The sequence below is a fragment of the Crocodylus porosus genome, unplaced genomic scaffold (assembly GCF_001723895.1).
Source record: "Crocodylus porosus isolate Cpor-Errol unplaced genomic scaffold, CroPor_comp1, whole genome shotgun sequence".
Lineage (NCBI taxonomy): Eukaryota > Metazoa > Chordata > Crocodylia > Crocodylidae > Crocodylus > Crocodylus porosus.
In genome coordinates this window covers 33,447,406-33,459,955 of record NW_017728906.1, presented here as the reverse complement: position 1 = coordinate 33,459,955, position 12,550 = coordinate 33,447,406, and the positions used below count along the sequence as shown (strand labels likewise).

Below are 12,550 nucleotides of genomic sequence, written 5' to 3'. Positions count from 1 at the left end.
TGAGAGACAGTATTGAAGGCCTTCCAAAAGTCCAGGAAGACTATGTCCACTGCTACCCCTGCATCTAAGAATTTGGTGATCTGGTCATAGAAGGCCACCAGGTTGGTCTGACAGGACCTGCCTCTAATTAATCCATGTTGGTTGCCCCTAAGCATAATCTCCCCTGCTGGCCCCTCGTGGATATGCGCCAGAATAATTCTCTCAAAAAGCTTGCCCAGGATTGAGGTAAGACTAATTGGCCTATAGTTTCCTGGGCCCTCCTTCCTCCCCTTTTTGAAGATGGGAATCACACTGGTCCTCTTCCAGTCCTCTGGCACCACACCAAAGCACCACAAGTGCTCGTAAAACCGTGTCAGGGGTCCTGCAATGACCTTAGCTAATTCCCTCAGCTCTCTGGGGTGGAGATCGTCCGGACCAGCAGATTTAAATACATCCAGTCCCTCCACAAGTTCCCTAACTAGATCCTCACTGACCCTTTGCCTAGATGTGCCTCCCCTGGGGCCTGAGGGGGGCCCAATGGGTAGGGCTGATTTGGTCCCTGCTCAGGAAAATAGAGGCAAAGAAATCGTTAAATATGTTGGCTTTGTTGTCTGGTGTAACGACCAAATTTCCTAGCGTGCCCTTCAGGGGCCCCACATTACCCGGAACCTTCTTTTTGCCCCCTATGTATTTAAAAAAGGACTTCTTGTTGTCCTTGATCTGGGAAGCTAGTCCCAGTTCCATCTCCACCTTGGCCTTCCTGACTGGCCCCCTGCATCCCTGAGCAACTGAGGCCATTATAATTCAGCCTGGCAGGCCTGGGCTCAGATGTTCCAACTCGTTCCCCAGGGGCAGGTAGGCTGCTAGTTGCTGCCTGGAAGCAGCTTGCCTCCCCCGCCCTGTTCCCAGGCCAGGACAGGACAGGCTTCTGCCAGCACCTGCTGCCAAGCCTCCAGGTTCTGCTCCCCACTTTTCTCTTACAAGCCAACCACTCTCTGTGCTGCCACCCAGCCCCTGGTGCCTGGGCTCATGAGGTGCATGGCTCCCAGATGACCGGGATGAGGAGCTGCCTGTGCCCCCACCATCCCCTCAGCGGGCCTCTCCAGGGAGATGCCCTACCAAGGCCTGCACTAAACCCTTGCTGCACGCTGAGCGTGTCCCTGCTGCATGTGCCCTGGGCAATGCGTCATGAGCTGTTTGTGTGGACTGAGGGGTGCCCAATCCACTACACCCTGCTGCTTATGGTCTTCACCTGATACAGGACTATGAGCTATGATGGTGTGGGGGTCAGGCTTGGGCTGCCCCACAACCTTTGCCACCTTATACTGACTTTAGCCTCCTGGAGGGTTACCTGTGGCTATGCTACATGTCCCTGCCCCCTCCCACAGCCAAGAAGGACATTGCCAACAGCATCAACAAATTTCTCAGTGTGAGAGGCCCATGGCCACCTAGCTGCAACCTTAATCAAGTTTTGCACTGTTTCCTGCCTCCTTGCATGCTGTGGAGGGGAATCCCAGGGCTAAGGGAGTGTGTGTGGGTTGGGTGGGGAGCGAGGGCAGGGACAGGAGTCAAGGCCAGGGCAGGGATTCCCCTCAGTGCAGGACTTACCATGTAGCCAGGGCTGGCTTGGCCAGCAGCTCTGCTTGGTCCTGACTGGTGATGATGCAGCTCCCGGCAGTGTCCTCAGACAGCAGGGTGCAGTGTGTAGGCACCCAGCTGGGCCGCCCCCTGGGGAGGGTGCTGCTGGCAGCTGGTAGTGACACGGCTGGGGCTGAGGATGTGCAGCTGTCAGGGCAGACACTGGCCCAGGCTCCCCAAGCTGCTGGTGGAGGCTGCAGCCAGGGAGCTTAGCAGGATAGGCTGCTTCAAGCTGGAAGAGCCCTCCCCCAGTGATGTGTCACTGTGGGTGCTAGGCCGGGGTGGGGGCTCAGGCAGGCTGCCCAGGCTGCTGTAGAAAGCATGGCTGTGGCATGGGTCCCAGGGCACAAGGATGGCTGCCAGCTGCCAGATATAGGGCATAGACTTGCGGGCACTCCCTGACCAACAATTGTGGTTGGTCATGGTGACCAACTGTGCCTGCAAGGCCTTAACCTTCATGTGGCACTGCCACACTGACCACTCATGCCTGCACAGCCCCTCAGAGACATGGGTGTTGGAGCACACACCCTGTGTGAACTGGTACTGCCTTTGCCTCACCCCACAGCACCACAGGGTCACCAGTGTCCTTCATGGACCAGCTGGACGGCTGAGACAATGCCCCACTGCACATGCAGGTTCAGGGCAGGCTGCTGAGGGTGGGCTACAGGCAGCTGGAGCTGGCTCAGGCAGCCAGAAGCTGCCTGCAGCTGGGACTGGGTGCTGGCAGGCCTGGCAGCAGCCTGCAGTAACCTACATCACACTGCAGGTCTGGATGATGTGAACCTGGCAGCTGCATGGCACTGCAATGCCAGGCAGTGGCGTCAGGGTGCAGGCAGGCTGGCACAGCTAGGCTGCAGCCTACCCAGGGGAACACAGGGGCCTGAAGTGCCTTCAGGCTTCCTGCTTGTGTGCCCCAGGGCTCAAAATGCCTGCAGGCTTTTAAAAGGTAGGGACTGCCATAAAGGCAGCCCAGTCCTGGGGCAGGCCTACAAGTGGCAGGGCTGACCAAAAGCAGATTCGCTCCCGGTTGGAATCTACACATGCATTACTGTGCAGTAATTAATTGCGAGCAAATTTACTTGTGATTGGCATCACTTACTGTGCAGTAACTGTGCGTACATGTAGATGTGTGCGATTAATGCTTAGTAAACTATGCTATTGTACAGTTAAGTGTCTCATGTAGACATGTCCACTGAATATGATGATCTAACCAGTTACATATTCATCCTACAGTACTTTCATCTAGTCTGTATTTCTTTAGCTCCTTAATGAGACTTTATGAGAGACGTTGTCAAAAGCCTTGCTAAAGTCAAGGTATCCATCACTGCCTCCCTATCCACAGATCATGTCACTTTACCACAGAAGGAAGTCAGGTTGGTCAGGCATGCCTTGCTCTTGGTGAATCCATGTTGGGTGTTCCTGGTCACCTCTCTCCTAGGTTCTTCACAATAGATTCCTTGAAACCTGCTCCAAGATCTTTCCAGGTATAGAGGCCAGGCTGACTGGGCTGTAGTTCCCTGGATCTTCCTTCTTCCCCTTCTTAAAGACATCTCTATGTTTGTCTCTATGTTTGTCTTCTTCCAGTTTTCCAGGACCTCTCCTGACCTCCACAAGTTATCAAAGAGGATAGCCAACAGCTCCAAAGACTGCATCCCATCTTAACCCACTGACTTGAAAGCACCTAGCTTCTCTAAGTAGTCCCAAACTTGTTTTGCCGTTACTCTAAGTTGTTTGTCTCCTTCCCTATCTTGATTGTTGCTTGGCTTAATTTTAATATGGATTTTATACCAATACTAGCATCAAAAGTTCAGCAACAACTACCCCTGTTTTATATCTTTACAGTAAGTCAACTCCATTCAATTTTTGTGCCAAATTTTCACAACTAGTGGCTGAAGTGATATTCCTAACCTCTTGTTGATATCCACAGGCATCCATTCAAGTATGCTTATCTTTTTTTAATATAAGCATATTTGTGGTTGCACACTGGGGGCAGGATGTGTCTGAGAATCTGCCGGTCACAAGTTCAGGGCCTCAAAACAATCTTTGCATTCTCTGAGAGTTTGGTTGGGTTCAGTGTCTTTGGTCTGTTCTCCTCTACCTTCTGTTTCTGTCCTGATGATTATCGTATGCTGACCCTCAGAGTTCCAGTCATGACCAGTTCTAATGCTCATCTCCTCCCTGCCTCAACATGTATGCACCAATTTATTTCAAAATAATAAATATATGGAAAAATGATTCATGAAGAACAAATGATGTCCTTCACAATTCCATAAAGGGCAACATTTCTTCCTCCCAGTATACTTTCAAAGGGACTCAGCTTGTATCTATAGCTGCCAGTTAGGGTGAGTTTTTAAACCAAGTAGATTAAACCAGAGTAAGAGGCTTCACACAGTTGCTGTATAGACTAAAAACAGTATAAGCTAGGAAGGTCTAAAAACATGTAGATGCTTATTTCAGCTAAACTGCCCCTCTATTCTTAAACCTGAAATATGAATTTAGAGGGGGAGTGCACCTGTTTAACTAAAGCTTCTGAGTGCATAGCTTTACTCTTAGGCCCACAGTGTATCTGACTAGGAAGAACTTGGCTGGATGTTCTTCAGTGAAAAGTTTCACAAGTGAGGGTCCAGGACTGTGAGAGCCCCAACCTCATCCTAGGCTGCTTGGAGTGTCTAGGCCAAACCTAGGTAGTAAGGGCTGGATGCTCTGCTTAGTCATAACTGTCAAGTAAGGAAATAAACCAGAAAAGTTCACTGGAGATCTTCTGACCTAGATTAGGAGAAGCTTTAAAGAGAAAGGCTTGAAATTGTAACTTCTTTACTCGGATTTTTCTTCTATAGTCTCATAATTCAAACAAAAGTTCTTTTAATACCTAGTTTTCACAGCAATGTCCACATTTCTTTTACTAACCTACAGAAACAGTCATCTGAGGGATTTTGCATTAACTTGAAATTGTTTTCTCATGAAAATTACATTTCTTTTCCTTTGAATGCATAACCTGTAAATATTTGGGAAAAGTTACTTACTTTCTTTCTTCCAGCAGTGCAATTTCCTTTTTGACTTCATGGTATTCTTCTGCTATTTTGCAGTGCTGTTTATACACCTGCATAGATTCCTTAGAGTCATGGCAAGGTGGCAGGGGCTTCATAAACAGAAGAAGAAAAAAAATAATCAAATGCTTCTGCATGTGAAAGAAATATTACTGATAAAATCTTGGCTGTTTAAAAATTGTGATGCAATTAGTGGTTTCATTCCTGTTGTCTTTACTAAGGGAAAATGTCTGTTGAATCATAAGAACTGTAGGACCAGACCCATTGTTCTTAATGAATAATTTTCACACTAAGGAAAACTTCTCATTTATCAAATGTAGATGCACACCTTTGGGATCTTTTAAGCATTTTCATAATTTCTCTTGCCATCTTTTCAAACTGATAGTGATATCTGTGTTACATCGCAAAAAGGATGGCACTCGCTTGTTCTCCATATCTTCTGGGGACATGATAAGAAGAATGGGCTTAAATTGCACCAAGGAAATCTTACGGTAGATATTAAGAAGACCTTTCAAACTCCAGGTGGTTAAGCACTGAAACAGATTACTGAGAGGCTGTGTAATTTCCATCACTGGAAGCTTTTAAGTGCAAGTTAGACAAACATTCATCTGGGATAGTTTAGAAAGGACTGTTCCTGTCCTGAGCTGGAAGTTAGACAAAATGACCTCTTGGAGTCCCTTCTAGCCCCAATTCTAATGGCTACAGGACTAATGAAACAATATATTTTGATTATTTTTGCCCAGTTTGTTTTGCTTTATATACTTTATATATAACATAGAAAAATGAGTGCACATTCCAATGAGGTTATATTTGTTTTTGCTTTGATCTTAAACTAAATAATATAAATCCTGATGCCCCTAGCATATTTGTAAAGCGTATATTTTGTTTTTAACTGGAGAAAAATGTTTGTTGTGTTTTATGGGATGTTGCACCACATCATCTGCACCCTCCTTTTCAAAATTTTGATTGGCCCATGGAGTCATATGAAGGTTAATTCACTAGCATTTGTAAAATGTTTTTATTTCCTGTGGTGGGATGTCTTGTAGAGCTGCAAAAGTAAGAAGACAATTAACGCACTTGGAGAGTATCCAGACACTGGGAACTTAGTGCTTACTGCAAAGACAGGGAAAGTTTAGTTGCTGACTTCACAGGCCCTAAATGAATATAGCAAGTTGTTTAAACAAATGTAAACTTTGGAAAGCCATGGTAGCCATAGCCATAGCCAAAAATGCTCCATCCTGAGATTCCTCAAATTACTTAAATTTTATGTCTTGAGAGCACAGTTGTGTTAGTTGTCTGGGTTTTTTTGTTCTTTTTTGACCTTACAGCTGAGTAAGACTTCCATATGAAATATGAAAGTGCTTTCATACATAACATGTTAAAATCAGTAGTCATGAATCAACTGAGTATAAAGGAACTCTATATAGCATGGCCACCAACAAAAAAATCTTCTACTCCTCAGTAAAGAACATCTGACTGCCCCCTGAAATCAAAATCAAGCAATCTTTACCTTGCACAGCTCTGTTTTTATTCTTCTGCTTGAACATAATATACTTTCAGTGACTATGACAAGATTGGGACAGAACGAGCACTTGGGACTTTTCCTCTTTCTGGTTGTGCAATCCTTTGCTATGGTCACAAAGTGCAATTTTGTTTAAATCTATTTATAGAGAGAGGACAAAAGTGATTGTATTTAACAGCTGGTGTCAGCCTCTTTCAGCACAAAAATGCTTATTGTGCCATGGGCATTCGGAATGCACTGTGTTAGGCAGCCTTACAGAAATGTCGATGAACATGTATCCATTCCCAATATAACGTGGGATTCTTTGTGATTAAATTAGGACACCTCTCATAATGCTGTGGCCAAGTTGTTTTCAGGACACAGCTTGGAACACAGGAGAGGTCAGGGCCTTGGAGAATGAGCTCCCCATTCCTCAGTGATGATGGTTCCTGGGAAAGGGATCTTAACTGCATTTCAGTGTGGGTGAGCCATAGCACCATCCATGTCTCCACCCAAATAATATGCATAAATTTAACAAGTCAAAATATAAACAATGCAGACCTCTATTCCAACAATGTGCGGGAGAGCCAAAGTAGCATCTCTGGCATCCACCAGAATAAGCACTACGCTGTAGGTTCCTCAAAGCGCTCTTTGAGAAGTATTCTGTGGGAAAGCCCCTAACCAATAAGCCTGAAAAAGAAGATACTCAGGTGCTTTTCTTTCCAGTTTATCTCCCTCAAATCTAGCTAGTTTAAACCAGTTTAAGAATTAAAGCAGCACTTTCTCTATCCGAGCTTCTCACGCAAAAGATATATTTGGAGAGCTAAAAATTATCTGGTCATGTTGAGACTTCATATCTATTTCTTGCTTAGAACCAGCTGCTGACTCAACTCCCTCCCCAATTGTTCCCTGTCCAGGGCATCATTTTTCCTAAAATGACATTTTAAGTTAACCAGGCAAAATAGATCAACAAAAATTTGAAACACCTCGTAAAAAATCTACTATTTGTAAGCTTCATACACAGGAGATTGTAGAATGAAATGCAATACAAACATAACACTCTTTTGAGTCCTTAGAACCAAGAGGCAACATCCAGATCCTGTCCCTTTGCGCCCATTCCTTCAATTCTAAGGAAGTCTCTTCTGGTGGATACAAATGTCCAAGGTTTGATGTTTGCAGAAAGACCCTTATGACATAGGGTCTGCTCTGAGTCTACCATCTGATCACTTCTTAGAGAGAAAAAATTGAAACTATTATTACAGCTGAGGTTCCACAGAAGACAGAGGTGGATAAGAGTTGTTATCTCATCTACCTCCCCTCCCTCTCCCCCCTCCCCCCCATATTAACACAAGATTTGAACCATTTCTCTCTTTTTTAAAATTTGTGTTTGTCATTTGTTTCTCACTTTGCATCCAGCTACTCCATACTGAAATACAGATGTCATATTTGGGAGAATTTTATAGCAACATAGTACATTTTGTAAGGGATCTTTCTCTTCTGGTCCTTGTGTCAGGCTAATTTTCCATTGTCTTATCTCATTCTGCTGTTCTATTTAATGCATAAAACTAGAGGTGGTTTAGAATTTTTGGAAAGCTCAACAATTTTTTGGTTGTTTTTCTGTTTGAAAAGCTTACTGAGTGTTGATATTTTTTGAAAAATTGACATTTCAATGAAGGATGAAGCAGAACACTTCTAAAATTTCCATTATTTTTCTCCTACAAGTTACTTATTAAATCCTTGCAAAAGTATTATTTTATAATAAAACTGTTCTTCCATAGGCACAGGAGAAGCAAGAGGAATAATGTTCCCCACTTTAATTCATCTTTCTTGATCATGAAATGGACATGAATTGAACACAGTTTCAGATGCCTCCAACAATGTGTCCCCATCATACCTCAATCCTCCCAGAAAAAAAAAAAAAAGGAAAAAAAAAAGGAATGGGGATGCCCAGGACATGTATTTCTTAGTTTGGAAGTCTATACACTATTATACTTTGTAATAGTTTGTTATTTTTCTGTCACTACTCATTATCCTCAGTGTACTTCAGTGACTGCATAAAGCCAATTTGCAGAATTTAGTTCTATGCTACAAGTCCAACAAGCATACATCAGTTTATTCTCAATATAGCAACTCTTTATTTCCCCATAACCTCCCTCATCCATTTAAAAGGCAACATATATTAAAAGTATATCTACACAGGCAAAAAGGCTCCTGCCAAAAGAAAGATATATTTAAAGGCAACAACTGCCAACATTTAATCCTGCTTATTTCAGGGCTCCATATCATCCATCCCCACTTCCCTATGCTGGCAAAATATGTGCTCACAGCCTCTCTGAATGGTTCACAAATCTAGCATTAAAGTCACACTTCAGGTGCTACTGCTTGTCTGACCATCTGTACCCAATTTGCTACAAGCTCTAAAGCCTCTCTATACCTCTTTTGGGATGCCACAAGCTTTGCACAGAATATAGAAAAAGGCAATGCACATCCACTTACTAGAACAGATTGTCCCATGACTGAGCATCCACAGGCACCTCGGTGAGGACATGTATCCTCTTGGTTTAAGTCTGTCTGTAGGAAGCTCCTGGGAGAGGTCTCTAGAATGAAACTCTGTGGGGTAGGTCCAGAGCATTCAATTATAGCGCCAGGCAGCACTGTACCAAAACATGCCATACCTTATCTATGGATGTGTCCAGATGAGCGCATGCGTGCCTGTTGTGGCATCGCAAAGCAGTTTGAGATGCTACAAGAGGCACACTGGGACCAAAAAAATTGATACTGGGAAATCCTAGTATCAAAAAAAAACCCTGACTGAAAAAAAGCAGCACAAGGCACACTCCTGGAACGTGCCCTGAAACAACAGGAGGCTGGGTCCTCCAAGGAGACACTCTGGAACCCAGCCAAAGTGTCTCTATGGCTGCCCTCTTCCCTTGCTCCCCAGTATGCTGCCTCAGTGTTGGGGGGGGTTGTGTGTTGGGGGCTGTGGGTATGGAGGGGGACAGCTCAGGAGGGGTCCTCCCCTCCCCCCCAGCTTATAGCCCCCCTTCCTCCCCAGCAGCAGCACCAGTGGCCATTGGGCGATCATGGCCTTCAGTGTGGTGTGTCCCTGGCTGCCTGTTGCTGCTTGACCTGTGATCTGTACATGCCGAACAGACCTGGCCTGGCCCGGCCTGCCCTGCTAGCGTGCCTTTGCGCAAGACCAGGATGGCTCCTGCCACTACCTGCAGCTCCTGTCCAAAGGCACACTAGCAGGGCAGGCCGGGGTGGGTTGGGCTAGGTCCATTTGGCATGGACAGACTGTGGGTCAGGCAGTACTGCACCACCATGGGACTGTGCCTGCAGCAGGCCATGACACCCTGATGGCCCAGCTGGCTGCTGCTGCCATGACCAGTGGCTGTGCACTGCAGTGGGGGGGATGGGAGGCAGGCATGTGGTGACCCCCCCCTTCAAACTCCTCCCACAAACCCCACACCAACAACCCTCCACCCCTCACATCCCCCCGACACACCCCACACCCACAACCCCCTGCCAGAAACCACACAGTCCCCCCACCCTGGGGGGTCTGGGGGGTCCAGGTCACACTGCAGCCGTGGCCACTACTACTTGCCCCAGCACACCAAGGCAGCATGCTGGGGCAACAGGGGCACCACAGAGATGCACTGGCTGGATGCCAGAGTATCTCTCTTGAGGACTCAGCCATCTTGGTAGTGTTAGAGTGATGTTGTAGGCATGATGGTTCAGGAATTATTCAAGAAGAAAAGATTTTGGGAGGTGGTATCTTCTATTGGACCAACTGTAGAACTGGGATAAAATTAGACAAGCTTTCAAATGCAAAGAAGTCCTGAAAAAAAATGCTTTGCATTTGAGAGTTTGTCTAACTTTATCCCAGGTATACAGTTGGCCCAGTAAAAGGTAGCACCTAAACAATTGTTGCCTTGCTGATATCTTGGGCATTTCAAATAATGGTCACCTTTAGCCTTGTACCATACCTCTCTAATAACAGTGACCGCCACTATAGCTCACATAGTTAACTTCTACTGTGCAACTAGGACTCTTCAATGAATCTATTTCTATAACAATAGGTTGGATAACTCCCAAATTCTGAATCATCCTAAGAAAGATAATCTAAGGCAGCTGGAAGGAAATAATAGACTCAATTTCATCTCCCCTTCTGAGTTCCATTTTTCTAGTTCTGGCATAATTCCTTGTTACTGTGAATCTGGACTTTCTACACATTCTAATAACAGCATAACAAGTATCATTATGTTATTACTGTGGGTACAAACTGATCATTTTGTGGATTATCCAGTCAAAATTGTTATTTCAAGGTATTTTGAATGACTTATTTTAAATGACAATATACTTTTTAAAGCTTTTTCAAATCTTTCTGTGACTCTACCAAGGGTCCTGATGGACAGAAAAAGTCTAAGTGCCATTATTAAAAGTTCAAGAAGCTAAATTTGCCTGTTGCATTATAAACAATAAAACAGTTCTTTTCAGAACATAAACTTTTATAGATATGTATATATATTTATTTATACATATTTTCCACTAAAGCATAACTTTTAACTTTATAAATTAGCCTTGTAAGTTGTTTCACCCTCCTCTCTATTACATCAATTTTATGTTCACTGAACAGAAATTATTTACCAGAGTTATACCAAATAAAACATGCCTCAGAGTCAAGTTCATGACTTCATTTAAAGCCATGGAACAGAGCTGTCTGACTACTTGTATGACTTTCCATGACTACTATGCTTTCCTCTTCAGGAAAAAACAGAAAGACCCAGGAGGAATTGAAAGTATAGGAGAGGGGAGGTGTAAAGACTGAGAACAAACACAGGTAGAGTAGGGGCAGAGGAGACATAGTATAGGCCCAAGAGCACAGACACCCAAAATTTGACACCTTTGTAAGTATTTAGTGACCTAAATAATCAGACACTAGGTTCTGACATAGGTATCTGAATATAATATGTAGATGTAATGCTCCATTATAAGTGTGACTGTATAGCATGAAGTAATTGCAATCAGTCTTCTGGAAATATTTATTCTGGAGCCAGTCCTATCCTCACCTGGCCTGAAGTGGACTGGAACAGTCCCACTGCTCAAGGAGTGGGGAGGATTCCCAGTGACTGCACTGAAGGTGAATCAGCTTGGTCTTGAAGGGTTCCAACCTCACCACTGCATGCCAGTGTGAATGGAGGGTGGAAGCTAATGGCATCACAACATTGACAATGATGATGGAGCTGACTGATCCAAGTCAGTGCTACCAGTATCTCATCAGGGACTCTGACATCTAGAGAGAAGGGTCTGTGTCCCAGCCTCCAATACAGCCTCCAATATTTGGGATGTGAGCTATGGACTGCTGCCCAGGATATGGCCTATAAACACAAAGCTATATTCAGTATCACTAACTTAGTATATATAATTCAGCATCAATAACTGTATGGCTATTTCCCTTGCATCTATATATATACTTTGTTCCTCTTCGGTATAAAATACCAATGCTTCTTCCTATGAAACTGACCAGTGCTATAGCGGGGGGGAGGGGGACTGCCACTCTGCCCCCTGCGGAAGTGTAGCGGTGCCAGTAGGTGCTACCCAGCCCAGGTGGGACATGGAACGGAGCTGCAAGCAGCTCGTTTTAGGGGGTGTGGGCATGGGAGGAAGACAGCTCCCGCCGCTGTGTGCACTCCTGGGCAAGCATGGGTGGGGCCTGGGCCCCCCAGATCTGTGTGTGGGGCAAGGGTGGGATGCTGCTGTGGGCTTTGCTCTGGGGGCCAAACTTCCTTGCCACAACACTGAACCTGGCACTGTGATGAAAGCCTTGTAGCCATTCACAGGTATACTGAAACACACACACAAGTATACTTGAAGGTCCAAAGATCCCAAAGGGTTGCATTCCAGTTGACAATAGGCATATGTACACAGCCATCCAGAAGGTAGGACTGCAACTCAGAGAGATACCTGAAATACATGAAGCACTGGTAGCAGCATAGTGATGGTGGCAGAGCCTCCAAAGACATACCCAGGGCCCTAGCTGGGTGTGGACATGCTGCCAGGTCTACACTGCAACTGGTACTACAGCTAGCTCAGGTATGTCCACCTTAGCTGCAGTCACACCTTTGGATTGAAGAGTAAACCTATCCTGAGCCTCTTGTACTCAGTGGAATCAAAATTAAGTTATCCAACTAGTAGTGAAAATAATGGTTTAGTTTATAAAATATAAAAGCTATTTCCATTGGATTACTTCTTTGGTGTGACCATCTAATTGACAATAGTGGGGACACTCAGAGGTGAGCTGCAGGGACTGCTGAAGCTAAACACACTGTCACAATGAACTAGCAACCTTGTGGTCATGGCCACTTAAGTCATTTAACAGATA

General features: G+C 45.0%; 1 protein-coding gene across 4 annotated transcripts in view; it reads right to left on the bottom strand.

The window, feature by feature from the left end:
• Window positions 1-12,550, bottom strand: part of MAP3K7CL (MAP3K7 C-terminal like) — a 50,383-nt gene that overhangs the window by 16,466 nt on the left and 21,367 nt on the right. For 3 of the 4 annotated variants that reach the window (XM_019528806.1, XM_019528805.1, XM_019528807.1), the window contains one exon: window positions 4,641-4,756. In XM_019528806.1, the coding sequence (XP_019384351.1) occupies window positions 4,641-4,756 (116 nt within the window). Of the gene's footprint in view, window positions 1-4,640; window positions 4,757-6,174; window positions 6,289-12,550 lie in introns of those variants that run through there. The other variant, XM_019528808.1, reaches the window with a different exon arrangement.